Raw genomic sequence first — 26715 nt, forward strand, 5'->3', positions numbered from 1 at the left:
TTCTGTTCCCGAAGGGCTGCCGAGCTGACGCTGCCTTTTCCCGAATCCACCAGGCTCCATCCCAAAGCATTCCCTCTGGAATCCACAGGGCACAGCTCTGGGGTCGGGGGTTCCTGTCCCTGTGTGGGGTCACTCCAAGGGAACAGCTGCAGGTTCCATCCCTCTGGAATTCTGGCAGAGCTCAGACACGGCCCCGTCCAGTTCCCCCTCGGACAGGGACAGATTCCAGGGCTGGGATGGGATCAACAACTGGGCTGGAGGCGCCGATTCCCAAAGGGAATGAGGGGAATGAGCAGGAATAGGAATTGGGAATGGATGGGAATGGGAATGACAGGAGAGGGGGAATCCTGGCGGGACCCCATCTGCAGAGCTGCCCCAGCCCTGGGGCCCAGCACAGAGAGGACCTGGAGCTGCTGGAGAATCCAGAGGAGGCACCAGGATGGTCCCAGGGATGGAGCAGCTCTGCTGGGAGGAAAGGCTGGGAGAGCTGGGGGTGCTCACCTGGAGAAGAAAAGCTCCAGGGAGAGCTCAGAGCCCCGTCCTGTGCCTGAAGGGCTCCAGGAGAGCTGGAGACAGACTGGGGACAAGGGATGGAGGGACAGGAAACTTGGCTTCAAACTAAACAGGGACTGCTTAGATTGGGATATTTGGGATTAATCGTTCCCTGTGAAGGTGGGAGGAGGCTGGGATGGAATTCCCAGAGAAGCTGTGGCTGCCCCTGGATCCCTGGAAGTGTCCAAGGCCACACTGGACAGGGCTGGGAGTAGCCTGGGACAGTGGAAGGTGTCCCTGCCCATGGGAATGGATGAGCTTGAAAGGTCCCTGCCGCCGAACCATTCCACGATTCTGTAATTCCCTGATTCCCTGATTCTGTGTGTGCTTTCCTCACGTGGATTCTGGCACCGGCACAGCGGCTCCAGAGCCCCCCCCGCCCCCATTCCCCACCAGTTTCACCAGTGCAGCTTGTCCCAGTGCCGGGAAAGCCCCGCGGAGCCGCGGCCCGGATTTATTTCCGCCACCGAAGGCACTTGGCAGGGACAGGGCAGGGACAGGGCACCAGGGGACACGGGGGGACACGGAGCCACCTCAGGGCACCACGTCCCACCACTTGAAGGCGAAGGGCTTGCGGCGCACGTTGGTGCCGCAGTGAACCTCGCCCAGCAGGACGTGGTAGGAGAAGAAGTCGTCGATGAAGGTGCAGGAGAGGCCCAGCGGCTCCAGCAGCTCCCGCACACGCTGTTCCAGGCAGCAGCGCCCGCCCACCACGGGCCCGAAGGGCTTGGGGATGCCCAGGTGCCGGCCCAGCACCAGCATGTTCACCTGCAGCGCCCAGATTCCAGCGGGGAGCGTCCCGGCCGCATCCCGGCACGGGGACATCCCGCCCCGATCCCATCAGGGGACATCCCGCCCCGATCCCGCCCCAGGGGAATCCCGGCCCCGATCCCATCAGGGGACATCCTCCGCCCGATCCCATCAGGGGACATGCCGGCCCCGATCCCATCAGGGGACATCCTCCGCCCGATCCCATCAGGGGACATCCCGTCCCCATCCCTGCCCCGATCCCGCCCCAGGGACATCCCGCCCCCATCCCTGCCCCGATCCCATCCCAGGGACATCCCGCCCCCATCCCTGCCCCGATCCCATCCCAGGGACATCCCGCCCCCATCCCTGCCCCGATCCCATCAGGGGACATCCCGCCCCCATCCCTGCCCCGATCCCGCCCCGGGACTTCCCGGCCCGGGGAGCTCAGGGTGCTGTTACCATGTCCGGGAAAAAGGCCACAGCCCCCGAGGCGGCGTCGCCCTGGAAGAGCTGCGGGATGTCCAGGATGTCCGGCTCGGCCAGGCCCAGCGAGCGCTTCAGGATGTCCCGGTTCCAGCTGATGCAGCTCTGGGAGCCGCAGGGATGGAGGGTCAGCGGGGAGAGGGAGGGGAGGGAGATGGACAGACGGATGGAGGGACAGAGGGACAACAGCTGGAGAGATGGAGGGACGAGGAGAGGGACAATGGAAGGGGGAGACTGAGGGAAAATGGATGGAGAGATGGGGAGATGGAGGGTCAAAGTATGGAGAAATGGAGGGACAAAGTGCGGGAAAAGGGATGGAGGGACAAGGAGATGGACAATGGAGTGGAGAGATGGAGGGATGAGGGCATGGGAGAGAGGCATGGGGAGATGGAGGAACAAAGACAGGGAAAGAGGGACAGAGGGCAAAAGGGATGGACATCAGGATGGGCAGGCAGCCAGAGGGATGGATGGAGGGATGGAGGGAGGGAGGGATGGATCGATGGATGGATGGATCAATGGATTGATACAATGTTGGACAGAGGGAGGGACAGGTGAGATGGATGGAGAGCAGAGCGGTGATGGAAGATGAGTGGAGGGGTGGAGGGGAGGAAAGAGGGATTGGGAGGACAGAAGGACACGGAGGGAGCGATGGATTGGAGCCTCCTGCTCCCCGTCCTCACCTGGGCGTAGTCATTGAACTTGCGGAGCTCTTCGTTAGCCAGGATCTCGTTTATGGTTGGCTTGGGCACCCTGTCCAGCCCTGCCGAGAGGGAGCCAGGCTGGAATTCTGCCCCAGCTCGGCCGGGCTGAGACTCGTGCTCTGAGCCCGGAGCTCCATCCCAACCCAGGAACCCAATCTGTGCAGCTTTTAATGAATTCATTAATTCTGCTCCGTTCTGCCCCCACATCCCAGCCAGCCCTCAGGGTCCATCCACCGCCTCCATCACATTTTGCAGGAAAAAGGGAAAACAAACGCCCGGCGCCTCTTTTCACCTCCTGCCTACCCTGGAACATGGCAGCCTCTCCGTACCCCTCCTCCTGCTTCTCCCTGAGGAGCTGGTAGCAGGCGCTGGGGCTGGCCAGGAGCAGCCGGAATCCCTGTGGGGGATGAGGAGGTCGGGGAGGGCTCTGGGGGTCTCATCCCGCTTTTTTCCCACTCCTGGGATCCGTTACCTTGTGGTCGGGCGCGGGGACGAAGCTCAGGAACTCGTCCACGTGCCCGACGTGCAGCCAGTCCGAGAAGAGCTCCACGGGCGCCTGCACCTTCTGTGCCACCAGGAAATCCCGCACGGCCTTGGCCACCCTGCGGCCGCCCACCCTGCGGGAGCGCCGCGGGTTTGGGGGGCCCGGGAAGGCTCCGCCGGGAGCCGACCCCAAACTGGGCCGGGAAATCATTTGTGGGGATTTTCTGCTCCCAGCTCACCTGGGGAAGCTGCTGCCGATCAGGATGCGCCCCAAGGGGTACTCCTTGCCCCGCACCGTCACGGGTGGGCTCACCTCCAAATTCCCGAAGGAATCCAGGCTGGAAGCGCCCTCTGGAGCCTGCCGAGCCACGTAGCCAAAATCGGGGCCCTGGGTGAGGGAAAAACAGGAGAAAATGGTTAAAAATGCAGTTGTCGGCACAGAAGCACCACACCGCCAAATCCTCTGTGCTGGAGCTTCCCACCCCCAAAACGCAGGAAATAGAGGGATTTATCCCAGTTCTTAAAGGAATTTATCCCAGTTTTTAAAGGGATTTATCCCAGTTTTTTAAGGGATTTATGACAGTTTTTAGGGGCTTGCCAAGCTGGGCAAGGCAGGAGGAAGGGGCTGGATACCAGGATGCTCCTGACAGGAAAATCCTTCAGGCCACGGTCCCGGGGTGAGTCGAAGACCACAGGAAAGGTCTTGTGGGGGGCTTGGACATAGCCGAACTCCACCTCGTCCTGGAGAAGGGAAGGAGAATTTTGGGAAGCCCCTCGGCGCTGCCGCGGTGAGGAGGGGCCGGGCACTCCCTGCTCCCACCTGTATCCAGCGGTCCTGGCGGTTCTGCGGCGGCGGGCACACGGTCAGTGGGCACTGTGCCCGCTCGGCCAGCGCGCCCACGGCCTCCACAAACCCCTCGTTGTCGTCCACGCTGGGGGAAAAGTGGGAAAATCAGGATTTGGGAGCGGATCCAGCAGCGGACAGGGTGGGAGCGCCCAGCACCCACCTGCAGACAAAGACCTCCAGCGGTGCCGCTGTGTTGGGCGTCATGATCCAGGGAGCCATGCGGAAAACCACGGAGTCCGTGAAGATCGGTGACTCCAGGAGGCCCTGGAATGGCGGGGCTGGAGTTTATGATCTGTCCCCATTGTCCCAGCCCCCCTGAGATGGCGGGGCTGGAGTTTATGATCTGTCCCTGCCATGCCAGCCCACCTTGGACTGGGGTGGGGACAAAAATTGAGGGAAAGGTGGGAAAATAGGGGTTCTGGGATGGGGCAGATGGAGTTTGGGATCTGTCCCACCCTTGTGCCCCGTGGCTGGACCTTCTCAGGGCTCTCGAGCAGGGTGACGTGCAGGGACACGAGGCCGGGGAAGGCCACGTCGGGGAAGGCCAGGCCCTCCACGTAGAAGACGCTCTCCTGGCAGTGCCGGCCCGGCCGCACGGTGTACGCCAGCTTGGAGCCCCCCAGGACGTGCTTGAACTTCTCCAGCTCCGCTCCGCCTGCGGGACACGGACACCTCACACCCCAAACTCACCCCCTTTGTCCCTAAAACCCCAAAAGAACTCCTTTGTGCCTAAAGCCACCCCAAAACCCGGGGATTTCACCCCATGGGGAGCAAACCCCACGTGGATCAGCTCAATCCCACCGTGGGGAGCTGGAGAAGCAGCGCAAGGAGTTGGGGTTGATCCCGGTGAGCCGGGGGGGCCTGTGCCTCCCAAATCTCCCCAAATTCCCCCCAGAAACTCGGGCACTTTTGGAACTCTGAAGGCTGAAAATTTCAAGCTTTCTGAGCTGAAGAGTGCCAACCCTCAAGTAAGCACCTCATTTGACCTTAGAAAAGGCTTCCCGAATTGAGTGCTGGCACAGGAGCAGTGTACCTGCAGTTCAAATAGTCTGGATGGTATTGTGTGATCTCACAGGGTGAAAGACTAAGATTTAGGATTTATTTTAGTGTATGGTGATATATGGGGGCCAAGAGAGAGAATTTTGAGTGTAGATTAGTTGTCTTTTTGCACCTTTTTCTTCCTTCTTCACAAGTCTAGGTGGCTCTCTCTAACTGAGTGAAGAATGTCCACAATGCGGGTTTTGGGTGATCACAATGGGATTAGAAGCATAAATAATAGAGATGTCAACTGTTTATTGGATAATTGGGACTTAAACAGCCTTGAGTAGACAACATCTTACCTCACTTTCTCAACTAGTTAGAGGGAGCTCACACCTCTCGAGTTTGTAATTAAAAAGGATAAAAAATTTCAGAGTGAGACTTGACAAACGTCTCCTGAGTTTTGTTTTGACCTCGGGGCAGGAAAGAGCCAAGAATTCCAGGGGGCACTCACTGCCGCCGTAGAAGACGCGGATTTTGTCGGCGTCACCAAAGTCCACGTGCAGCAGCAGGCGGTGCCCGGCGAAGATGGCCCGGGGCCCACGCGTCCTCAGCACCAGCTGCGACATGTCCTTCAGGTCTGGGGAAACCGGGAACACTCAGGGAAAACTGAGGGAAAAGTGGGAAAAATGGGGGCTCTGGGCTGTGGTAAGGAGGGAAAACTCAGGGGAAAGTGGGAAACTTGAGGGGAAAGTGGGCAACTGGGGGTTCTGTGCTGTGGTAAGGAGGGAAAACTCAGGAAAGTGGCAGAAAATTCACAGGAAAATGGGAGAATGGGAGTCCTGGGCTGTGGAAGAATGGGAAAATTGAGGGGAAAATGGGTAAATTGAGGGAAAAGTGGGAGAACGGGGGTTCTGGGCTGTGGTGAGGAGGGAAAACTCAGAGAAAAGTGGGAAAGTTGAGGTTCTGGGCTGTGGAAGGAAGGAAAAATGGAGGTAAAAGTGGGAAAACTCAGGGAAAAGTTGGAAAACGGAGGGAAAAGCAGGAGGCTGGGTTCTGGGACCGTTGTAGGAGCGCACGGCGCTGTCCTCGTTGTCCAGGCCCTCGGCGTCGGGATCGTCGCGGTCGCAGTTGACGAGCAGCACGGCCCCATGGCCTTCAGGCCCCCACGTCCAGCTGGCCTGGGGGACACGGAGCAGGGCCGGGGTCAGACGGGAATTCCCAACCCCATCCAGATCTGGAGGCTTATTCAGGAATTCCCAACCCAATTGGGATCTGAGGACTCAGCGGGAAATTCCTAATCCTACCAGGGTCTGGGGGTCAGCCAGGAATTCCCACAACCCACTGGACCCTGGGGAGCTCATTCAGGAATTCCCAACCCCATTGGGATCTGGGGGCTCAGATGGGAATTCCCAATCCCACGGTGGTTCCCGGCCCCTTGCATACCTTGTCCAGCAGTGTCCGGCTCACGGCCCCGCTGCGGGTGATGTCAGCATCCAGGGACACCTCTGTGAGACAGGGATGAGAGGGGCAAGAGGGGAATCCAGGAAAGGGGGTTCAGGAAAGGGGGTTCAGGAAAGGGGGTTTGGGAATGGGGGCTCGGGAATGGGGGTTCAGGAAAGGGGGTTCAGGAAAGGGGGTTTGGGAATGCGGGTTCGGGCCGGTTCCCCTTACCCACACAGGTGAGGTAGAGCACGGCCCGGCCCACGGGAACGCCGCCGGCCTCACGGAAATAGGAAATCCTGACCTGCAATGGGGAGGGAGCTGGCACCAAGCCGGCCAGGAGGGATCCCGGGATCCAGAGGGAATCCTGGCACCCATCCCAGGAGCTGGCAGGAATCCCAGGTTCCAGTGGGAATCCCAACACCCAGCAGGGATCTCAGCACCCATTTCAGCGCCCAGTGAGGATCCTGGGATCCAGCAGAGATCCCAACAACCAGGGGGAATCCCAACACTCAGCAGTAATCCCAGGATCCAGCAGGAATCCCGGCACCAATCCCACCACCCACTGAGGATCCTGGCACCCACTGCAGGATCTGGTGGGATGCTGGGATCCAGAGCAGATCCCAACACCCAGCGGAAATTCAGGATCCAGCAGGAATCCCAACACCCAGCAGTAATCCCGGGGTCCAGCAGGAATCCAGCAGGAATCCCAGCACCCAGCAGGAATCCCAGCACCCATCCCAGCACCCACCGGGATGGGGCGGGATCCTGTCCCACCTTCTCGTCGCCCACGTCCTTGCTGGGGGCGTCCATGGCCAGCAGCAGCTCGGGGCCGGGGGCCAGGGGCCAGCGCCCGACGCTCGAGGGCAGCTTCACGCTCTGGGCCTGGCTCAGCACCCAGAGCTGCACCCCCGGAGTGCCCTGGGCGTGGAACGACGCTGCACCGCGCGGAGCCGAGCTGGGAACAGCGATGGGACACGGCTCAGCGCCCAGAATGGGCAGGGACAGCGGGAATCCTGCCCAGAGCCGCGGGGAAACACAAATATTCCCGGGAAATGCAACCCCAGCAAGGGCTGGGGTGTGGAATTACGGTAAATCCTTCAAAAGGGAATAAATCCTGGGGTTTGGATATCAACGAGTCCTGGGGGATTCAAATATTCCCAGAAAACACAACTTCAGCAAAGGCTGTGATGTGGAATTGGGATAAAACCTCCACTGGGAAGAAAACCCCCCACCGTCATCTGGAATTGCAGCTGGTGGTGCAAAATGCAGCAAATACAGAAAAGCGGGATTTCAACGAGCCCTGCAATGTGGAATTGGGGTAAAACCTTTAAAAGAGAAAAAATCCTGAGGTTTGGGATATCAATGAATCATGGAAAACCTAAGTAATCCTGGAAAATGCAACCTCAGCAAGAGCTGGGTTTTGGAATTGGGATAAAACCCTGGACGGGAAGAAAACCCCTGTTGTTTGCCATTGCAGCTGGTGGTGCAAAGTGCAGCAAATCCAGAAAAGGGAGATTTCAAAAAGGGCTGTGATGTGAAGCTGGAGTAAATCCTTCAACGGGGAACATATCCTGGCGTTTGGAATATCAATGAGGCCTGGAAAATTCAAGTATTCCTGGAAAATGCAAACTCAGCAGATGCTGAGATATGAAATTCTGGTAAACCCTTCAAAACTGAAAAAAATTTTGAAAATCAGTGAGTCCTGGAAATACAAATATTGCAGGGAAATGCAATTTCACGAACAGCTGTAATGTGGAAGTGGAGTAAATCCTTCAACAGGGAACAAATCCTGAGGGTTTAGAATACCAACGATTTCACGAAAAAATGAAATATTTCTGGAAAATGCAATTTCAGCAAGGACTGAGATATGAAATTGGAATAAATCCTTCAATGGGAAAAAGTCCTGCAATTTAGACTGACAGCAAGAGGTGCAAAATGCAACAAATCCTGGGAAATGCAGCCGCAACAAATCCTGCAATATTCAGTTGCAGGAGGTGCTTCAATATGGAACAAATCCTGAAATGCTGGATATCACCAAGTCCCAAAAATTGCAAATAATCCTGGAAAATGCAAAGGCAACAAGTGCTGAGATGTGAAACTCGGATAAATCCTTCAGCGTGGAACAAACCCTGAACTTTAGAATTGTGGGAAGTCCTGAAAAATGCAACTGCAGCAAGTGCTGCAAGGTGAAACTGGGATAAATCCTTCAGTGTGCAACAAATCCTTGCAGCAAATCCTGCAACCTGGAATTGCATCAATTCCCTGGATCTGCAGCAAATCTGCAACCTGGAATTGTATCAGTTCCCTGGATCTGCAGCAAATCCCCCAAAACGTGCGGGCAGCCGCTCCTGGAAAAGGCAATTCCGACAAATCCCCAAAGGCGATTAAAGCAAATCCCGCCCGAGGCTGCGAACCCTGGGGAAGGCGGCGGCGCCAAACCCGGGCAGGAATCCCTCCAAAACCCCAGATCCCGGGATACTGCAGGTGCAGAGCGCACCTGGGAGTAAACGGGAATGAATCCCACAGAAATATCCGCAGGAATCTCTCAAAAACCCCAAATCTGGGGATATTGCAGGTGCAGACCGCACCTGGGAATAAACGGGAAGAGACGGAAATGAATCCCACAAAAATAACCGCAGCAATCCCTCGGAAACGCCTCAAATCGTGGAATAAAACCCGCGAACTTCCCGAGGGCAGCGGGGACAAGACCCAGCCGCGATCCGACGGATCCCGGTGCTGCCCGGGAGAGGATTTTGGGCACGGATCTCCCCCAAATCGGCATTTCCCGGGCGGCGCTGGGCAGGCCGGAGCTCGTCCCGCCCCGGGGCAGGAGGCCACGGGCGATGGGCCCGCAGCGGATCCGGACCCGCGAGAAGGAGACGCGGCTCCGTGCCCGGAGAAGGGGAAAATCCCAGCCCGGGGCAGCGGGAGGGGACGGGAAACGGGCCCCGAGCTGCCGCGGCCCGAGCGGGGTTCGGGGAGCAAAATCCCGGAGCTGCCGCGGAGGGAGAGCCTCGGGATTTGGGCAGCGGCTCCGGCTCCAGCGCCCGGGCCGGGGGGTTCGCCCTCTGCCTTCCCCCGAAAGGGACAAATGTTCCGAAATTCATCCCGCCGGGATGAGCAACGCTGCACGAAAACCACCAAAAGGGCTTGTGGCACCCAAAAACGGGTAAAATCCCGCCGGGAATCCTGCGGTGCCGCTGCTGCGGAGATGTTCGGAGCGTCTGTGAGGGACAGCGGGATGGACAGCAGGGATGGGACAGCGGGGATGGGACAGCGGGGATGGGACAGCGAGGAGGGACACTGGGAATGGACAGCGGGAATGGACACTGGGAAGGGACATTGGAAGGGACAGCGGGATGGGACGGCGGGATGGACACTGGGAAGGGACAGCGGAGATGGACACTGGGAATGGACACTGGAAGGAATAGCGGGAAGGGGCACCGGCAATCCCATCCGTCGCGCCTCCCGGGACAGCATCCCCTGGGAAAAGCCCCCGGAGCAGCAGCATCGCCCCCGCCCCACCGCTCGCTATTTTCGGCCTTCGGTTAATGGGATCGGGGGAAAAGCGGATTTGTGCCCCGCGCTCACCCGCACACGTCCAGGGCCAGCTCGGTGCCCAGCACGCACACGGTGCTGCCGGGGCGCTGCGTGGACAGCTGGACACGGCGCTGCTGCGCCATCGCGGCCGCCACCGGCACCCTCGGGTGCCGCGCCCGGCGGCCGCGGGGGATTTATAAAGCCGGGCTGCTGGGAGGGGATCAGCCAAAGCCCGGCCTAATCCCACCTCCGGGCTGGCCGTGCGCGGGTCCGGCCGCGCTCCCGGCGATCGGAGCGGGGGGACGCGGCCCGGGACACCCACGGGCTGCTCGGGGCTCCGGGGGGGTTCGGGCTCCGGTCAGCACAAAGGGCCGCGGGGGGAGCGGCCACCGCCCGGCCCACGCCGTGAAATATTCACCGCGACACCCGAGCCGCGCTGGGCCCCCGCCAGCCCCGGGCCCGGCCGGGTCTGGTTTCTCCTTCTGCTGAAAGGTTTTATTTGTTCGGCCCGGACAATGGGCTGGAATTCCTCCTCCGGGAAGGGCTGGAGGGGCGGGGCGGGCGCTCGCCCGGGTCGCCGGGGCGCTGCCGGGGGATGTCACCTGCGCCGGGGACAGCGGACCCCCGGCGGCTTTAATGGCCTTTGTTTTAATTAAATCCTGGGCTGCGCGTGGGAGGGCCCTTTGTCCCTGCAGCTGTTCCCAAATCTCCTCCCCGCGGGGTCACGAGCGGCCGGGATTTAATGTCGCTCCTCGGCGCCCGGGATATTCAGCAGGGACACAGCCCCGGGGAATGGGGTTAGAAATGGAGTTAGAAATGGGGTTAGAAATCCGCTTTTGAGGTGGATGGGATGTGTGGGAGCATCCCCTCCCCGCTCCTCTGGCACCGCAGGAGTTCGAAGCGCGGGTGTGGCTGCACCTCAGAAACACCGGCAGGAAATCGTTTTGCCCAAATGAAGCGTGTCCAGCCGCAGAAGTGCTGCGGGGCTGCGCAGGGCCGGGCCGGCCACCGGGCGGGTTTCGGTTGCCGGGGCGGTGCCAGGCGGGTGCCAGGCGGGCACGGGGAAGTGTCGCGCTCCGGTGGAGACAAAGAGCGGAGGGACACGGAAAGCCACTCCTGGAGAACGCGTGAAAAGGTCTCGAGGAGGGCAGGGGAGGTTCCTCCAGGCTGAGAACCAGGTTCCCCAGCAAGAAGCGGTTTTGGGCTGACACAGGGAATTTGGGGATGTGTTCAGCTGCAAACCCGCGAGCGGGGACTCCGCGACCCCTCGGCCTTGGGACGGGGCCCGCATCCCCCAGAGCAGCCCCCCAACCCCGCGCTGCCCCACCCCAAACCCCTGTTGCCAAACGCAGGCTCCAAAAGACATTTTCACCCCGGGAGCGGGGGGAGGAAGGAGGAGAGACGGGGACGCGCTGCCCCCTCAGTGTCCGTGAAGCTTTATTGGCCAAACCCGCGCTGTCGGCGCATTTCCAGCGCAGGAAACGCACCTTCCCCCTGGGCTGCAGGAAATGCACCTTTCCCTGCAGCGCCGGGGCGGTCAGGGCATCACATGCCACCACTTGAAGGCGAAGGGCTTGCGGCGCACGTTGGTGCCGCAGTGGACGTCCCCCGACAGGACGTGGTAGGAGAAGAAGTCGTCGATGAAGGTGCAGGAGAGGCCCAGCGGCTCCAGCAGCTCCCGCACACGCTGCTCCAGGCAGCAGCGCCCGCCCACCACGGGCCCGAAGGGCTTGGGGATGCCCAGGTGCCGGCCCAGCACCAGCATGTTCACCTGCAGCGCCCAGATTCCAGCGGGGATCAGTCCCCGGGGGTCGGGATCGGGGCAGGGTTACAGGGATGGGGTCTCACCATGTCCGGGAACAGCGCATCGGCACGGGAGCCCGTCAGGATGAAGAGCTGCGGGATGTCCACGATGTCCTGCTCGCTCAGCCCCAGCTCCTGCTTCAGCAGGTCGCGGTTCCAGTCGATGCAGCGCTGCGGGAAGGACCTGGAACTGCCATCTCAGCCCTCCAAATCCCACCCCTGGGCCCCACTGGATCGTGCCTGGATCCCAGCCTATCCCCGGGAACAACCTCCCACCCCATCCCTGTGCACAGCCTCCTGCCCCATCCCCATCTTCATCCCCATCTTCACCCCCAGCCCCATCCCAGCCCCCCACCCCATCCCTGTGGACACCTCCCAGCCCACCCCATCCTCTCCTTCCCTTCAGCCGCCACCTCAGTGCCCCTTGGGGCATCTCCCTCTCCTCGTCTGCTCCAGCCATTCCCCAAGACCCCCAAATCCCCTCCCTGCACCTGGGAACACCCCTGGAACGGAGGAGAGGGAACACCCCTGGAACGGAGGAGAGGGAACACCCCTGGAGTGGAGGGAACACCCCTGGAGTGGAGGAGAGGGAATGCCCCGGGTCTGGGGCCCCGGAGCCACCTGCACGTGCCGGTTGTCGCTCCGCAGGGATTCGTCCGCCAGGATCTCATCAATGCTTTTCTTCTCAGTGCCCTTCAGCCCTGGGGGTGTGGGAGCAGTGAGGGACAGGGGATGGACAGAGGGATGGACAGTGGGAATGGACCCTGGGATGGACAGCAGGATGGACAGAGGAACAGACAGTGGGATGGACAGTGGGAGGGGACAGCAGGGGTGGACACCAGGAATGCTGTCCCCTGAGGATGTCCTCAGCCAGCCCTCACCGATGAATTGCGTGGCCTCTCCATGGCCCTGCTGCTGCTTCTCCTTGAAGAGTTTGTAGCAGGCGTTGGGACTGGCCAGGAGCAGCCGGAATCCCTGCAGGAGAGAGCCCAGGGGTCACCCCTGGCTGTGGGGGGATAAAACACCCCAGAGTCCAGCTGGGAGGCACCACGGCCATCCCAAATCTAGCCCCAGTCTGTGGGATGCCCATGGTGATCCCAAATCCATCCCTGGGTCATGGGGCGCCCATGGAGATCCCAAATCCATCCCCTGGGCTGCCCTAAAGGGGCTCCATCCCCCAGAGGCCCCGGAAGGACAAAGAGCTGGAAAAGGGGCTTTTTGGGGTGTTGTGAAGAGCCCTGGGGAGGCTCCGGGGCCGGCACCTTCCTGTCCATGGCAGGGACGAAGGTGAGGAACTCGTCCACGTGTCCCACGCTGAGCCACTCCGAGTACACCTCGAGCGGCGCCTGCACCTTCTGCGCGAAGAGGAAATCGCGCACGGCGCGGCACATCCTGCGGCCCGACGCCCTGCGGGGACAGCACAGCGTGGGCACTGCCCAGTGCCAAACCCCGCCCCGGCACCAAATCCCTGCCCCGGCACCAAATCCCCGCCCCGGCACCAAATCCTCTCCCCAGCACCAAATCCCTGCCCCAGCACCAAATCCCTGCCCCAGCATCAAATCCTCTCCCCAGCACCAAATCCCTGCCCCAGCACCAAATCCCTGCCCCAGCACCAAATCCCTGCCCCAGCATCAAATCCTCTCCCCAGCACCAAATCCCTGCCCCAGCACCAAATCCCTGCCCCAGCACCAAATCCCTGCCCCGGCATCAAATCCCTGCCCCAGCACCAAATCCCCACCCCGGCACCAAATCCCCTCTCCCACCCTAAATTCACTCCCCTGCCCAAAATTTCCTCCCATGCCAAAATTTGCTCCTCTCCCCAAAATTCATTTTCCTCCCCAAAATTCAGCCCCCTGCCCAAAATTCAGCCCCTTGCTTGAAATTCGCTTCCCTACCTAAAATTTCCTCCCCTGCCCAAAATTCATTCTCCTCCCCAAAATTCCTTCCCCTTCCAAAAATTCCCTCCCCTGTCCAAAATTTCCCTCCCCTGTCCAAAATTTGCCCCCTTGCCCAAAATGCCCTCCCCTTCCCAACATTCGCTCCCCTCCCCAAATTTGCTCCCCTGTCCAAAATTCATCCCCCTGTCCAAAATTCACTCCTCTGCCCAAAATTTGCCCCCCAGATGCCACCCAAAGGCTCATTTCTATCCTGTTTTGCTGGGAAGAGGCTGGAAAGGGCCCGAACTACATTACAGACATCCATGGATTTAAATACATGTAACAATATAAATTATAGATTGTTCTACTTTAATATAGATTTATCTTCCTAATAGCCCAAATATGTATCATTATATCTGTTATATATTAATATATCCCCATGTTATATATGAAGTGCATTAATATATACACATTATAGGAATATATATTACTAAATCCCCATATTATATAAATATATCTATATAAATATATATTACTATATCCCTATATTGTAAAAATACATTAACATATCTCCCTGCATTTTAGATAGCTACATCGATAAATCCCTGTATTTTCCATAGATTCATCTCCAGGCTGTATCTGTCCGTAGGGATGGGATCATTCCATGCCCTGCTTCCCTCGGGCACCTTTGGGCTGAGTTTTTCCCATCCCTGTGATTCCCAAATCCCGCCTGACTTTGGTGTGAGGGCCAAGTTTTCTAAGACAGAACGGGCTGGGAAGACATTAATTAAATTCCTGGTAATGAGGGCTAATTATGGCCCCAGTGGGGCTGGGAAAATCCCATTTCCCTGCCTCTGGAAGCAGCGTGAGCCCCTGGCTGGGAAGGGAACATCCTGCTGGATTTTTGGGATCAGAGCGGGCAGGACTGGGTGCGAGTGTTGTTGTTCCCGGAAAATGCTCCTTTGTGGAGGCCTTTGCAGGGAGCTTTGTTCCCGCGGGGCTGCCAAGCACCGCCTGCCCTGGGCACAACAATTTCCAGTTATTCGGGATTTCACCCTTTCCTGGATTCCCCCGCTCCTCTCCTAAGAGAACAAATCCGAGCCCGGGAGTGCAGGATTGGAGCAAAAGGGAAAAAACGGGAAAACAGGAGCTGCAGCCGGGTTTTGTGAGGGTTGGAGAAGCAGCCATGGGGCTTGCCTGTAAAATCTGGGATTCGATGGGGAATTTTTCTCCGAGAGGTTCCCGAGGGAGGGTTTTGGGATTCCAGAGGGAGGGAATTCTCACCAGGGCAGAGGGCTGCCGATGAGGATCCGCCCCAGCGGGTACTCCTTGCCCCGCACCGTCACTGGCGGGCTCACGTCCAGGTTCCCGAAGGAATCCAGGCTGGTCACACTCTTCCCGGGGGGCTCCCGGGTGACATAGCCAAAATCCGGGCCCTGGAAAAGAGGGAAGAGGTGCCAAGGATCTCTGTGCGGGGATTTTAGCGGGAAAAAGGGGGGACGTCAACACATGGACACACCAGGATCCTCTTGAAAGCAAAATCCTTCAGGCCTCTGTTCCTGGGAGAGTCGAAGACCACGGGGAAGGTTTTGTGTGGGGCTTCCACATAGCCGAACTCCAGCTCATCCTGTGGGAAGGAGAAGAGGAGGAGGAAGGCTCTGGAGGGTGATAGGAATCTCCACCAGGGATGTGGGGAGGGTGGGGCAGGAAATGGGGTGAGCCTGGCAAAGCCCAGCCTAAACCACTGGCAGGGCTCCTGCCCAGCCCTCGCAGGGTGACACCACAGCCACGGTGTCCTCCTGGGGTCCCCTGGCACTGGGACCCTCCGGCACAGCTCCATGAGGTGACACCACAGCCACAGTGTCCTCCTGGGGTCCCCTGGCACTGGGACCCTCCGGCACAGCTCCATGAGGTGACACCACAGCCACGGTGTCCTCCTGGGGTCCCCTGGCACTGGGACCCTCCGGCACAGCTCCATGAGGTGACACCACAGCCACAGTGTCCTCCTGGGGCCCCCTGGCACTGGGACCCTCCGGCACAGCCCCACGGGGTCCCTGTCCCAAGCAGGTCCCTTTCCCTCTGTGCCCCTCTGTGTTGCTGGTGCCAGGCCTGGGCATTGTCCCCATCCGTGCCAGCCCTGGCAGCATTCCCTGTGCCTCAGTGCCGGTCCCCTGCTCCATGCCCCAGGGTTCCAGGTGCTGCCCGAGCCGCAGGGGTGACGCTCCGGGTGATGGTCCTGACCTGGATCCAGCGGTCGCTGCGCGAGTCCTGCTCCGAGCACACGGTCAGTTTGCAGTTGGCTTTCCTCAGCAGCGCCCGCAGCCCCTCCAGGAAAGCCTCGTTGGAATCCGAGCCCTGCTTGATGCTGGGGGGACAAGGAGCAACCGGGGCTGCCAGGGGGATCACGGGGAGCCCCAAAAACATCGACCCCACAGCTCGTTCCTCATCCCTGAACACCCTGAGCAACGCTTCTGTGTGGGATTGGTCCTGGGGAGGGAACTCCAGCCTTCTTCCTTGGGATTTCAATGCCCTGGGCAGCATTCCTGAATGGGATTCAGCCTGGGGAAGGTCTTCCAGCATTCTCCCTCGGGATTTAAATGCTCTCGGCAGCATTCCTGCATGGGAATGGGCCTGGAGAGGGAACTCCAGCCTTTCTCCTTGGGATTTAAACACCCTGGGCAACATTCCTGAATAGGATTGGACTTGGAGAGGGAACTCCAGCCTTCCTCCTCAGGATTTTAATGCCCTGGGCAGCATTCCTGCATGGGATTGGACCTGGAGAAGTTCTTCCAGCATTTCTCATTGGGATTTAAATGCCCTGGGCAGCATTCCTGCATGGAAATAGACCTGGAGAGGGAACTCCAGCCATTCTCCTTGGGATGGAAATTAGTCCCACTGCTCCAGCTGGCACCCTTCCCAAACATCACCAACCGGGAATGCCTGAGCCTGGCTCAGCTATGGCCACACACAGCCAGGAAGGGTCGGGAATTCCCCCTGGAGAGTCCCCAGGGCAGGACACAGTGGGGACCTCCCTCCTACCTGCAGACAAACACCTCCAGGGGCTGCTGCGTGTTGGGCGTCATGATCCAGGGCGCCACTCGGAACACCACGGTGTCCGTGAAGATCGGCGTGCCCGGGGAGTCCTGACAGAGGCAGAAGAGGGTTTGGGACCCCCAGCACGGGGGGTCTGCCAGGGGCTGGGCGGGGCCGACCCCGTACCTTGTGGGGCAGCTCCAGCAGGCTGGCGCTGAAGGACACGAGGCCGCTGAAGCCCCTGTCAGGGAAGGCCAGGCCCTCCACGTAGAAGGTGCTGTCCCCGTGGCCGGCGTGCTCCAGCACGTACGAGAGCCTGTCCGGCCCCAGCACCGGCTTGTACAGCGGGAGGGCATCACCACCTGCGGAACCCCGGATTCCCAGCAGGAATTCAAGAGCCTGGACAGCCCCAGAGTCCCACCGGGAATTCAGCAGCCTGGAGAATCCCAGATTCCCAGCAGGAATTCAGCAGCCTGGAGAATCCCGGATTCCCACCGGGAATTCAGCAGCTTGGAGAATCCCGGATTCCCACCGGGAATTCAGCAGCTTGGAGAATCCCGGATTCCCACCGGGAATTCAGCAGCTTGGAGAATCCCGGATTCCCACCGGGAATTCAGCAGCTTGGAGAATCCCGGATTCCCACCGGGAATTCAGCAGCCTGCCCGCAGGGGGACACGCCAGCAGCAGCAGGAGGAGGTGGCTGCTGCCCAAGGGGGACAGGGGAGCCGCTTCCGCCCCCTCCTCCTCCTCCCTGGGGAACACGCTTGATCTTCCCGGGACAAAGAGGGCTCCGTCCCCTCGGGTCCAGCCCTTTCAAGGTGCGTGGCTCCGGCTGAGGATCTAATGATACCCTTGGCTCCCCGGACCTGATTTTCGGCGCGGAGCTGCCGGGGATCCAAGGCGAAGGGCGCTGCCCAACGGGATGGGCTGCTTGGCTGCTTGGATCCCTGCCCGAGCCTAAACAGTGCCGGGAGCCACGTGGGGGTTCTCGTGCCACGGGAATGTCAAAATCCCAGCAGCCTCATTGGGAAAAGCCTCTCTGGAGCCTTCTGCTCCTTGAGTTTTCCCACGTACCCCACCTTGTGCGACAGCAGGAGAGCTTTGGGGTAAAAGGGGGATTACAGCAAATAGGAGCGCCCCAATGAACAAAACCCGTGGGGTTGGCTCATCTTGGGGTCACACAGGGCTGTGGGGGACAGGGAAGGCAGAGGTACTCACGGACAGCGTGGAAAACCCGCACTTTGTCCGCGTCGCTCTCGGGGACGTGCAGCACCACCTGGTACTCGGCGAAGATGGCGCTGGGTCCCTGGGTCCGCAGCAGCATCACTGACATGTCCTGGAGGTCTGGCGGACACAGGGGACACGGAAGGAGGGCATGGAAGCGGGGAAGCCCCCAGGGAGCCCCGTGGGGTCACAGCCCACCTGCCAGGGTCCGTATGTCCGCCTGGCCGCTGTCCGTGCCCCCCGCTCCGGGGCTGTCCCGGTCACAGTTGACCAACAGCACCGCGCCTTGTCCATCTGGGCCCCACGTCCACTTGTCCTGGAGGAGAAGCACCATGGAGGGACAGCAGCGGAGTGTCCCCGATCCCAGGCTGAGGAAAGCCCCAGGCTCGGAGGAAAACCCGACCACATGGTGAGGAGACACCAGCACCGCTCCAAACCTCCCGTTCCCAACGCCAGCTCCCAGCAGGGCCTGCACGGGCTGCTCTGAGATTTTATCTCCCTGAAGTGCCTCCAGCCTTGCCTGGATATGGCTGCAGCATTTCTGGAAGCTCAGCCCATCTCAATAACCAATTTGCGCCGCCGATCAGGCTGCAGTTAATTAGCCTGGCTGGGCTGCGGTTAATTAGCCCGGCTGAAATGCCTGGGCACAGGCAGATGTTTGGCCAAAGGGGGAGATCTCCTGCTGTTTGCTCAACTCATTCAGTGGCACCTTTGGGGCCCAAAAAGAAAAACAGAAAGGAAATGGAAGAGAAAGGGAAGAAAAAGGGATGAAAAAGGGATGAAAAAGCCAAGAGTTTATCCTGTAGGATCCTCAGGGCCAGGCAGGAGCCGCAGGAGGTTTTGGCTTGGGATAGGAAAATAAATCCTTTTCCTCCTCAATTAGTAGGCTGAGGATCAGCCGTGTTGTTTGCCCTCATGCAGACACCACCCAGGCCCCTGTCCCTCCTGGACATTTTCCAGGAAGAGGCCAGCGGTGGATCCGCCCTCCCACAACGCTCTCCTCACCTTGTCCTTGCCCTTGCTCCTCACGCGGCCACTCCGGCTCCAGTCCACATCCAGGGACACCTCTGGAACAGCAAGAGGGGAGGAAGCCACGGGCAGGGGACAAGCTCTCGGTGCCATTTTGGGCTTCTCCTTGGCACTGTGACCCCACACCAGCCCCACCTCACCCCCCCCAGCTCCAGACCCAACAATTCCAACAAAGCAGGAAAAGAAAATCCAACCCAATGGCTTTGCCATGGCTTTCCTTCTTTGATCACCAGATGTCTCCTCTCCTTTTGGTTCCCCCCAGCAGGGACATCCCCACTTCATGGCAGATTTTACATTCTCATAGTATTTTTCATGTTTTCATGGCAGATTTTATGTTTCCATGGCATTTTTCATGTTTCCACTAATTTCCTATTGACTGTCCCATTTTCCATGAAGCCAAAATACAATGGAGGCACAAAATGCATTTTCACCATGGTTGAGCAAACACACGAATAGTTCCTAGGAAATCTGAGAAGGACTTTCCCTCACAGAGCTCTTCTTGCCCCAAATTTCTGCCTCAGAGATTTACCGGTGACCTCATCCCAACCCCACCTCAAACCTAACCCAAAACTTCCTCTGGATGGGATACACAAGGTGTGGAAAACACAGGGATTGAGGCAGAGATTGTTCTCCTTGGGGCAGAGAGGGCGACGTGGAAAAGCTGGGAGGGAAACTCTAAATCCAACCAAGAGAAGAACCTTTGGAAGGCAAAATCCCTGTGGCCAATGGTGGCCCCAGTTGGCTCCAATGGGGCCCATCAGCCACAGGACGTGGGAAACCTTCAGCCTCTCCAGAGGCAATTTTGGAAGGTGTAAGCATGACTTGAGGACACAGGTCTGACTGTCATGTGAACGCTTCAGAAAATCCCAAATTTAGGGTAATTAATCCATCCAAGTGGAGGCTTCTGCACCCAGACCGGTTGTCTAGACTCCCTTTGTAGTCAGCATGGGAGAGCGGGCGTTTGGAGGGGATGATTCACCTCACCCTAAACTCCTGAAATAGGTCAGGCACCGCTTTGGTGCTGATTCCTCTCCCCTCGCTGCCGTGGAGGAGACGCCAGCCAGAGCTGGGTGAGGAGATCTCCCGTGTATCCTCTTCTCCCAGAGGAACCTCCTCAGCAGGCACAGGAGGATGCTCCGTGCACGCCCTGGGTGGGGACACGGCCCGGCCTCTGTCTCTCTCGCACCATATAAGGCAGCGTTTAATTAATCACCTTTTAGTTATTTCCTTCTTGCTCGTCAGCATCAGTGAACACCCAAACCTTTATTGCCTGTGGCCCCCGAGGAATGCCAGCCTCATGGATCCAGCCAGATCCCAAGAGAGCAGGAATTCATGGAGCCTCATGGGCACCTACCGACACAGGTGAGGTACAGCCAGGCCACCGCCAGCTCGTGGCCCTCACGGTCATAGTAGGAGATCTTCACCTGCAGAGACATCCCCACACCGTGACCCACATCCCACCGGGATGGCCAGATCTCCATCCCCACACCGTGACCCCAATCCCACCGGGATGGCCAGATCTCCATCCCCACACCGTGACCCACATCCCACCGGGATGGCCAGATTTCCATCCCCACACCGTGACCCCAATCCCACCGGGATGGCCAGATCTCCATCCCCACACCGTGACCCACATCCCACCGGGATGGCCAGATCTCCATCCCCACACCGTGACCCCAATCCCACCAGGATGGCCAGATCTCCATCCCCACACCATGACCCCAATCCCACCGGGATGGCCAGATCTCCATCCCCACACCGTGACCCCAATCCCACCGGGATGGCCAGATCTCCATCCCCACACCGTGACCCACATCCCACCGGGATGGCCAGATCTCCATCCCCACACCATGACCCACATCCCACCGGGATGGCCAGATCTCCATCCCCACACCGTGACCCCAATCCCACCGGGATGGCCAGATCTCCATCCCCACACCATGACCCACATCCCACCGGGCTGGTGAGATCCCTGCCCTCCCAGGGTCACAGAATGAGCTGGGAAGGGCCCCACAGGGATCACAGACCCAAACGCTGCCTGCTCACCCATCCGGACCCCGGGAGTCCATCCCAGCCACTCCCCATTAATCATAGTTTATCAGAACTCTCTGTGCCAGTGTCAGCACAAAATTGGGCATGGAGAAAGCCAAGCTCGGGATATTTTTTGCTGCCTGGCACTGACTTTTACAACCACCATGATGGCATCATGAGGGCACCAAGTGGGACCTTCTCCTTCTGGGTTTCATTTCTCGTCAGTGCCAATTACACAACTCCGCTCAAGTTTTTTGTGTGAAAAACCACCCTGGTGTCAGCATTACTCAGAAATCCTCGAGTTTTCCCAAGAAATTTCACTAATTTTCCCGCATTTGAGCACATGAACAGCAGCTGACCTGGTTGTCATCAACCGTCCTGCTGGTGACATCGATGGTCACCACCACCTCGATGTCGGGATCCAGGGGCCACCGGGAGTCCGTGGTGGGCTTTGTGGTGGGGCTGTGGATCACATGCACCGTCACCGCCGGCGTGGCGTGCACGTCAAAGGAAGTGGCACCCCAGGGGGTGGACCTAGAACAGAGCAACCTTGGGTCACAGACCAAATCCCCAAACCTGGAATTAGACCCAGCCACGACTGGGTGGGAAGGGCCCCAAGACCATCCCTGGGTGATGAAATGGTCCCCAGAGTCCCACACGTGGGATCTCTGTTGAGCAAGCCCAGCTCCCACTGCAGCTCTGGCACGTCCGGCGTGGTTTATCCCACATCCAACCTCCCTCTGCAACGGAGAGAAATTCCCAGAATTTCAGGATCCCATGACAAAACCCCAAGCAGAGAAGAGCCAGGATGGTTTTCATGCCAACCACGCGCAGAGTTGGGTGTTGTGGGACCATCCCGTGACCTGAGGGATGCTCAGGCTGGAGCGCAGCCGGGATCCGGGCGTGCAGTGCCCGCGCCCGGCTCCGTGACATCCTCAGGAGCCTTTGAAGTGCTGCTCCCTGCTCATTACAGCTCCGGCCGCTCCATCCCGGCAGCTCCGACCTGCTCCAGGCTCCCCCGGCTGCAGCCCAGGGTAACCAGGTGGGAACTTCAGCAGTGAGAACATAAAAAATGCAACATCAAAACCCGGCTGCAGCAGGGATTTATCCCCGCTGTTGCTCTTGGCGCAGCGTCCCCTGTGCCTGCAGCAGCTTGTGAGGAAATTAAGGCATTCCTTGGCATCCTATCCAGAACATCCCACAAAGCTGTGGATCCCGGGGATGCTGGATCCCATCCCCATCTAGAACAGCCCACAAAGCCGTGGATCTGGGGAATGCCAGGATCCCGCAGATTTGGGGCCATTTCTTGTGGTTTGTGGCCCTCCCTCCTCAGCAGCACTGCCAGATTCCCAATGAGTTCCACATTCTGCCCCAAACAGCCCAAAACTAATGCATCCATCACTAAATTCCCCCCAGTCAGTGCTCCCTAGGAATAAAAGGATCCCATTTTTCAGCTGAAAGAGCACCCATCATCTGCTGTTTGAGACCACAGCTCAGATTGGTTACCAAGAAGCCAAATCACCCCATTTGGGGCCTCTGGCTCCATGTTTAAATAGGATTGAGAGGGTTTTGAGTCCAAAAGCAGGGCAAAAAATTGCAGATAATAGGTTTTCTACATTCCTATTGGAATGAGGGGGAAATGAGGCTGTTTTAGGGCAACCAAAGCCCTCTGAGGGGAGGACGGCACATCCTGGCCAGGCTCCAGCACTCCATCCCAATAATTCCCTGGATGTGATGCCAACCGGCCGGGCCTGTGTTCTCTGTCATTATAAATGTGATTTATTAAATAATGACACTGCGACAGCAGGGCAGGGACAGCCGCCTATCTGCCCAATAAAGCCACCCCCTATTTAATTCTGGAAAAATCCCTTTTCCTGGCGCTGCCCCTGCTCAGCCGCCACTGGATTTTTTCTGCCTGAGCCACGCATTTTATTCCTCCTCCCGTTTTAGCTCCAAGTTGCTCGTCTTGAATTGCTCTTGCCCAATGTTTTTAGAACCAGAAATAGACCCAGGCTTAGCCAGGGTGTGCTCAGGCTTTGCCTCCAAATCATCCTGGCCCAGCTCCGCTGTGATGCCTTCAGCCAGTGTCATGCTTTTGGATGAGCTCCTTGTGGGACATCATCCCCAAAAATGAGCTCCTTGTGGGATATTGTCCCCAAAAATGAGCTCCCTGTATCATCCGCAAAATCAGAATTTTGGGGTGAAGTCCCCATGGGACATCATCCCCTAAAACGCACACTGGGACATCATCCCCAAAAACAGAACTTTGGGGTGAGCTCCCTGTAGGATATCATCCCCTGAAACAGAACCTTGGATGAGCTCCCCATGGGCATCATCCCCTAAAGCACACCCAGCGGGACCTGTTCCTGCAAACCCTTGGATGAACTCCTGACGAGCCCAGAGTCTCTCACCACCTGTATCTCCTCCAAACCCATCCCAAACCGCAGCGGCTCCGTAGAACACACCAGGATGCCCCGATGCCAAGCAAACCCATCCCAAACCCTGGGAGCTCCATGGAAAACACCAGGATGCCCCAATCCTGAGTAAACCCATCCTAAATCCCAGAGGCTCCATGGAACACACCAGGATGCCCCGATGCCAAGCAAACCCATCCCAAATCCCGGCGGTTCCATGGAAAACCCCGGGAGGCTGCAGCACCAGGCCTTACCGGCGAGTGTCCAGGAAGACCTCGGTGCCCAGCACGCAGACGCCGCGGGCGGCCTGGCTGGTGGACATGGACACAACGTGACGTGGGGCCATGGAGAGCTGGGCACGGCCACATGGGCTGGGAGCTCCGCCGGCTGTGCAGGGAAACCAGCAGGACTGGATTAAAAGGCTCGGGAAGGTAACTCCTCCTTCCCGGGATGACGGGGTTCGGCCAGGGGACCCTGGTTCCACCTCCGTGCTGAGATGGAGGTGATAGGGCAGCCCCGGGGTGGCTCTAGGGGGAACACGAGGTGACAGCCAGCCCTGCTGGATGCTCCTCAGTGGATGTTTGGGGTTTATCCTCCTCTTTTTTTCCTTCCTAGCTCCATCTCAAACCCCGCAGCTCATGCATTAAACATTCCCGCTCCCCCGGCAGCGCAGGGTGGTTGTTTGGGGTTATTACAATGCTGTCATTAAAACCAGGCATTTTCTTTAAAACACCCCAAATTTTCCAGCCCGGCTCTCTCGGCATGGGTGAGTCACGGCCCCGGCTGCAGCGGCAGGGCCATGCCTGAGCACAGCTGAACAAAGGGAAATGTTTGCTCAGGTCGGTCCTTCCCATCCCAACCATCCCGGGGACGGGAGGGACAGGGCAGGGAGAACTGGTTATGGGGCAGGCAGGCAAGGAGAAAACACCAACAGCCAACAAACAGAGGTTCCCCAAGGAAATCCAAACTCCTCTCCGCCTCATTTGGACCTCGAGTTTCAGGGGGATGGAGGGAAAGATCCCCTTTGCTGGAAAGTGTTGGTACCACAGATCTCTACCCCTCTCCGGGCCATCCCATCCTGGAGGATTTGCCTGCCTGCGAGCGGGGAAACCCGGCTGGAGTGGGAGGAAGTCCCTGCCTGCTGGGGATGGAGGGAGCAGCTCCAGAGTGTCCCTGTGTCACACGGCTCATCCCCCGGGAACAGGGTGGGATGTGCTCAGGACAGGGGATGTGAAGGATGGGATGTGCTCAGGACAGGGAACGGGAAGGAGAGGGCTGGGAAGAGCCAAACGCCCGTGGGGAGTAGCAGGAAAAGGCCCAGAGGAGCTGGGCAGGGCTCAGAGGAGCCGGAGCCACCACTGCCCTGACCTGCACATCCTCAGCTGCGGGAGCAGGGAATTCGCTGTGGGGTTGAACTGCTGGGATGAGCCCAGCTGGGCTGTGGGAAGGGGCTACAGAAACGGGTCCAGAAAAGAGTTCTGGGAAGGGCTCTGGAAAAAGGGCTCCAGAAAGGGGCTCCCTCCCACTTTAACTACAGCAATCACCTGCAGCTCCAAGTCTCGTATTCCAGAACAGTTTCAGTGCCTCGAGGAGCCTGGAGGAGCAGCCAGGATGCTCCAGCAGAGAATGCTGCTGGCATTCCTAGGCTCTCCCAGGCCTCACTCGCTGGAGATGGTGAATAAAACCCTGCTTTCCACAGCCCAAACTCCTGCTGGGAATGGTGTTGGCTCTCCTGGGGAGCACGAGCCCAGGTGGATCCATGAACTGGAACCTCACTCCCAGCAGAGCCGCGGACCGGGCTCCCCACTGGGAGGCTGCTGGTTGCACTGGTTTGCACTGGGCAGGGGCTGGGGCCGTGCCCCGAGCTCGCTGGGCTGGTTTGGGCTGAGGGCTGGACAGGAACTCTCCTGAGGCCGGGGCAGTGGGATCGGGGCACTCTGTAACCTGCAGGGAGGGGAACTCGGCACTGCTGACAGCACAGCGAGAGCTGGGATGTCTGTGCTCCCCAAAATCCAAGGGGATCACATCCCTGGGTGTGGGGGCACACGGGGCCCAAACCTTTCCCGGCTGTGCGGGTTCTGCAGCTCAGCCCCAGCCCGTTCTGAGCCGCCGCGGATCCCAGCCAGCCCCAAACACCGGGAGCTTTTGGGTGGAACCTGCGCTCCCTCCTCTTCCTCCTCCACCTGCCATCAGCTCCGACGTGCCCTGCTTAGGGACAGGAGCCTTCGGAGTCACCCGGCTTCTCCCAAATTACAGCTTGTCCTGGGAAAGCGGCACATGACGGGCGAGATCCCGCCTGTCCATCACACCCGGGGAGCTTGGGCAGCCTGCTCCGGGGGGCTGCCTCTGGCCTTCCCCCAGTCCCAGCCTCTCCCCAACGCCGGCCTCTTTCCCTCCCCGATCCCAGCCTTTCCCCGATCCCAGCCTTTCCAAACCCCCTACAGCCAGACACGAACTCCGAACCCCCAGAATCCCGGATCCCTCCGGGGCGTTGCTCCTCGCCCATCTTGCAGCACCACTCCGCCAAGGAAAGTTTGATAATCTCTCTAAGCCGATAATTACAGCTCGTTAATTACCCCGCATGCAGAATTGCAGGCGGGAACCTTTACGAGCCGTGTCAGCCTAATTACCTAAGCAGGGCGAGACATCGAACCAGTTATCAAATCCCGCTGGGCTCGACAGGGCTTGGGCTTCCCGTCGGTTTCTTTAGGGTTTCTTTAAATTTTCTTTAGGGTTTCTCTTGATTTCTTTAGGTTTTCTTTGGATTTCTTTAGGTTCCTTTTGATATTCTTAAGGTTTTGTTCAGGTTTCTTTAGATATCATTAGGTATCTTCAGGGCTTTCTTAGGGTTTCTTTAGGGCTTCTTTAGGGGTTGGGGGGGGTCTTTTTAGGGTTTTTAGGGTTTCTTTAGGTTTCTTTCGGTTTTCTTTAGGTTTCTTTAGGTTTTCTTTTGGCTACAGCATCCTAGGCAGGCAGCTACGACTCGCATCCCACCTGGGAGCCAGGGGAAAGGGGCAGGAGGCAGGTTCGAGACGGGAAAAAATTGTGGGAAACCCCAGAATTTGGGTTGGTGTGGAGCGTGGCGAACACCCGGAGTGCCCAAGCATCCCAAACCCCCGTCTCTCCTCGGCCCCGAGCAGAGGCGGCTGCCGCAGGGAGGCTGCAGAGCCGCTGATCCCAGAAAAGCGATTTCCCCTGCGGCTGGAGCCGGGCACGGCCCCCGGACCAGCCCTGCCCCACACGGCTCCCCACAGCTCCAGCTGTGCCCCACACGGCTCCCCACAGCTCCAGCCCTGCCCCACACGGCTCCCCACAGCTCCAGCCCTGCCCCACACGGCTCCCCACAGCTCCAGCTCTGCCCCACAGATCCCCCACAGCACCAGCTCTGCCCCACACGGCTCCCCACAGCTCCAGCTGTGCCCCACACATCTCCTGCTCTGCCCCAGCTCTGCTCCGGCTCTGCCCCACAGATCCCCACAGCTCCCACCCTGCCCCACAGATCCCCACAGCCCCGGCCCTGCCCC

At 58.9% G+C, this 26715-nt stretch overlaps 3 protein-coding genes across 3 annotated transcripts in view; all 3 read right to left on the reverse strand.

Moving 5' to 3' along the window:
* Positions 1-1075: 1075 nt before the first annotated feature.
* LOC136370822 (protein-arginine deiminase type-3-like) lies at positions 1076-9941 on the reverse strand. The gene is made up of 16 exons (XM_066334436.1): positions 9832-9941; positions 7015-7195; positions 6469-6541; positions 6241-6302; positions 5858-5975; positions 5309-5434; positions 4293-4471; positions 3977-4080; positions 3790-3901; positions 3603-3710; positions 3209-3357; positions 2959-3103; positions 2790-2883; positions 2466-2545; positions 1762-1890; positions 1076-1320 (listed from the first exon to the last, which is right to left on the reverse strand). The coding sequence occupies exons 1-16, from the start codon at positions 9921-9923 to the stop codon at positions 1087-1089; spliced, it is 1986 nt and encodes a 661-aa protein (XP_066190533.1). The 5' UTR covers positions 9924-9941; the 3' UTR covers positions 1076-1086.
* Positions 9942-11159: 1218 nt separating this feature from the next.
* LOC136370823 (protein-arginine deiminase type-1-like) lies at positions 11160-23537 on the reverse strand. The gene is made up of 16 exons (XM_066334437.1): positions 23446-23537; positions 21137-21311; positions 20101-20170; positions 18723-18784; positions 17916-18033; positions 17712-17837; positions 16680-16855; positions 16500-16603; positions 15702-15825; positions 14980-15087; positions 14745-14896; positions 12846-12990; positions 12465-12558; positions 12205-12284; positions 11629-11754; positions 11160-11551 (listed from the first exon to the last, which is right to left on the reverse strand). The coding sequence occupies exons 1-16, from the start codon at positions 23535-23537 to the stop codon at positions 11318-11320; spliced, it is 1986 nt and encodes a 661-aa protein (XP_066190534.1). The 3' UTR covers positions 11160-11317.
* The window catches only part of CROCC (ciliary rootlet coiled-coil, rootletin), a 94052-nt gene continuing 79528 nt past the window's right edge, over positions 12192-26715 (reverse strand). Inside the window, exon 25 of the transcript XR_010745239.1 lies at positions 12192-12204. The gene's annotated coding sequence lies outside the window, so the exon portion shown is untranslated. The remainder of the gene's footprint in view (positions 12205-26715) is intronic.

This window comes from Sylvia atricapilla, chromosome 22 (genome assembly GCF_009819655.1).
Source record: "Sylvia atricapilla isolate bSylAtr1 chromosome 22, bSylAtr1.pri, whole genome shotgun sequence".
Lineage (NCBI taxonomy): Eukaryota > Metazoa > Chordata > Aves > Passeriformes > Sylviidae > Sylvia > Sylvia atricapilla.

Bases quoted from the DNA above. Each gene is read 5' to 3' on its own strand.
- LOC136370822 (XM_066334436.1), bottom strand. From the start codon at position 9,923: ATGGCGCAGCAGCGCCGTGTCCAGCTGTCCACGCAGCGCCCCGGCAGC. The intron at 5,435-5,857 runs GTCCCAGAACCC...CGGTTTCCCCAG, and splicing joins CGCCGTGCGCTCCTACAACG to ACCTGAAGGACATGTCGCAG. The intron at 2,884-2,958 runs GTAACGGATCCC...CATCCCCCACAG, and splicing joins TCCCCGCGCCCGACCACAAG to GGATTCCGGCTGCTCCTGGC.
- LOC136370823 (XM_066334437.1), bottom strand. From the start codon at position 23,537: ATGGCCCCACGTCACGTTGTGTCCATGTCCACCAGCCAGGCCGCCCGC. The intron at 18,034-18,722 runs GTGAGGAGAGCG...CTTCTCCTCCAG, and splicing joins GGAGCAAGGGCAAGGACAAG to GACAAGTGGACGTGGGGCCC. The intron at 17,838-17,915 runs GTGGGCTGTGAC...TGTGTCCGCCAG, and splicing joins GGACATACGGACCCTGGCAG to ACCTCCAGGACATGTCAGTG.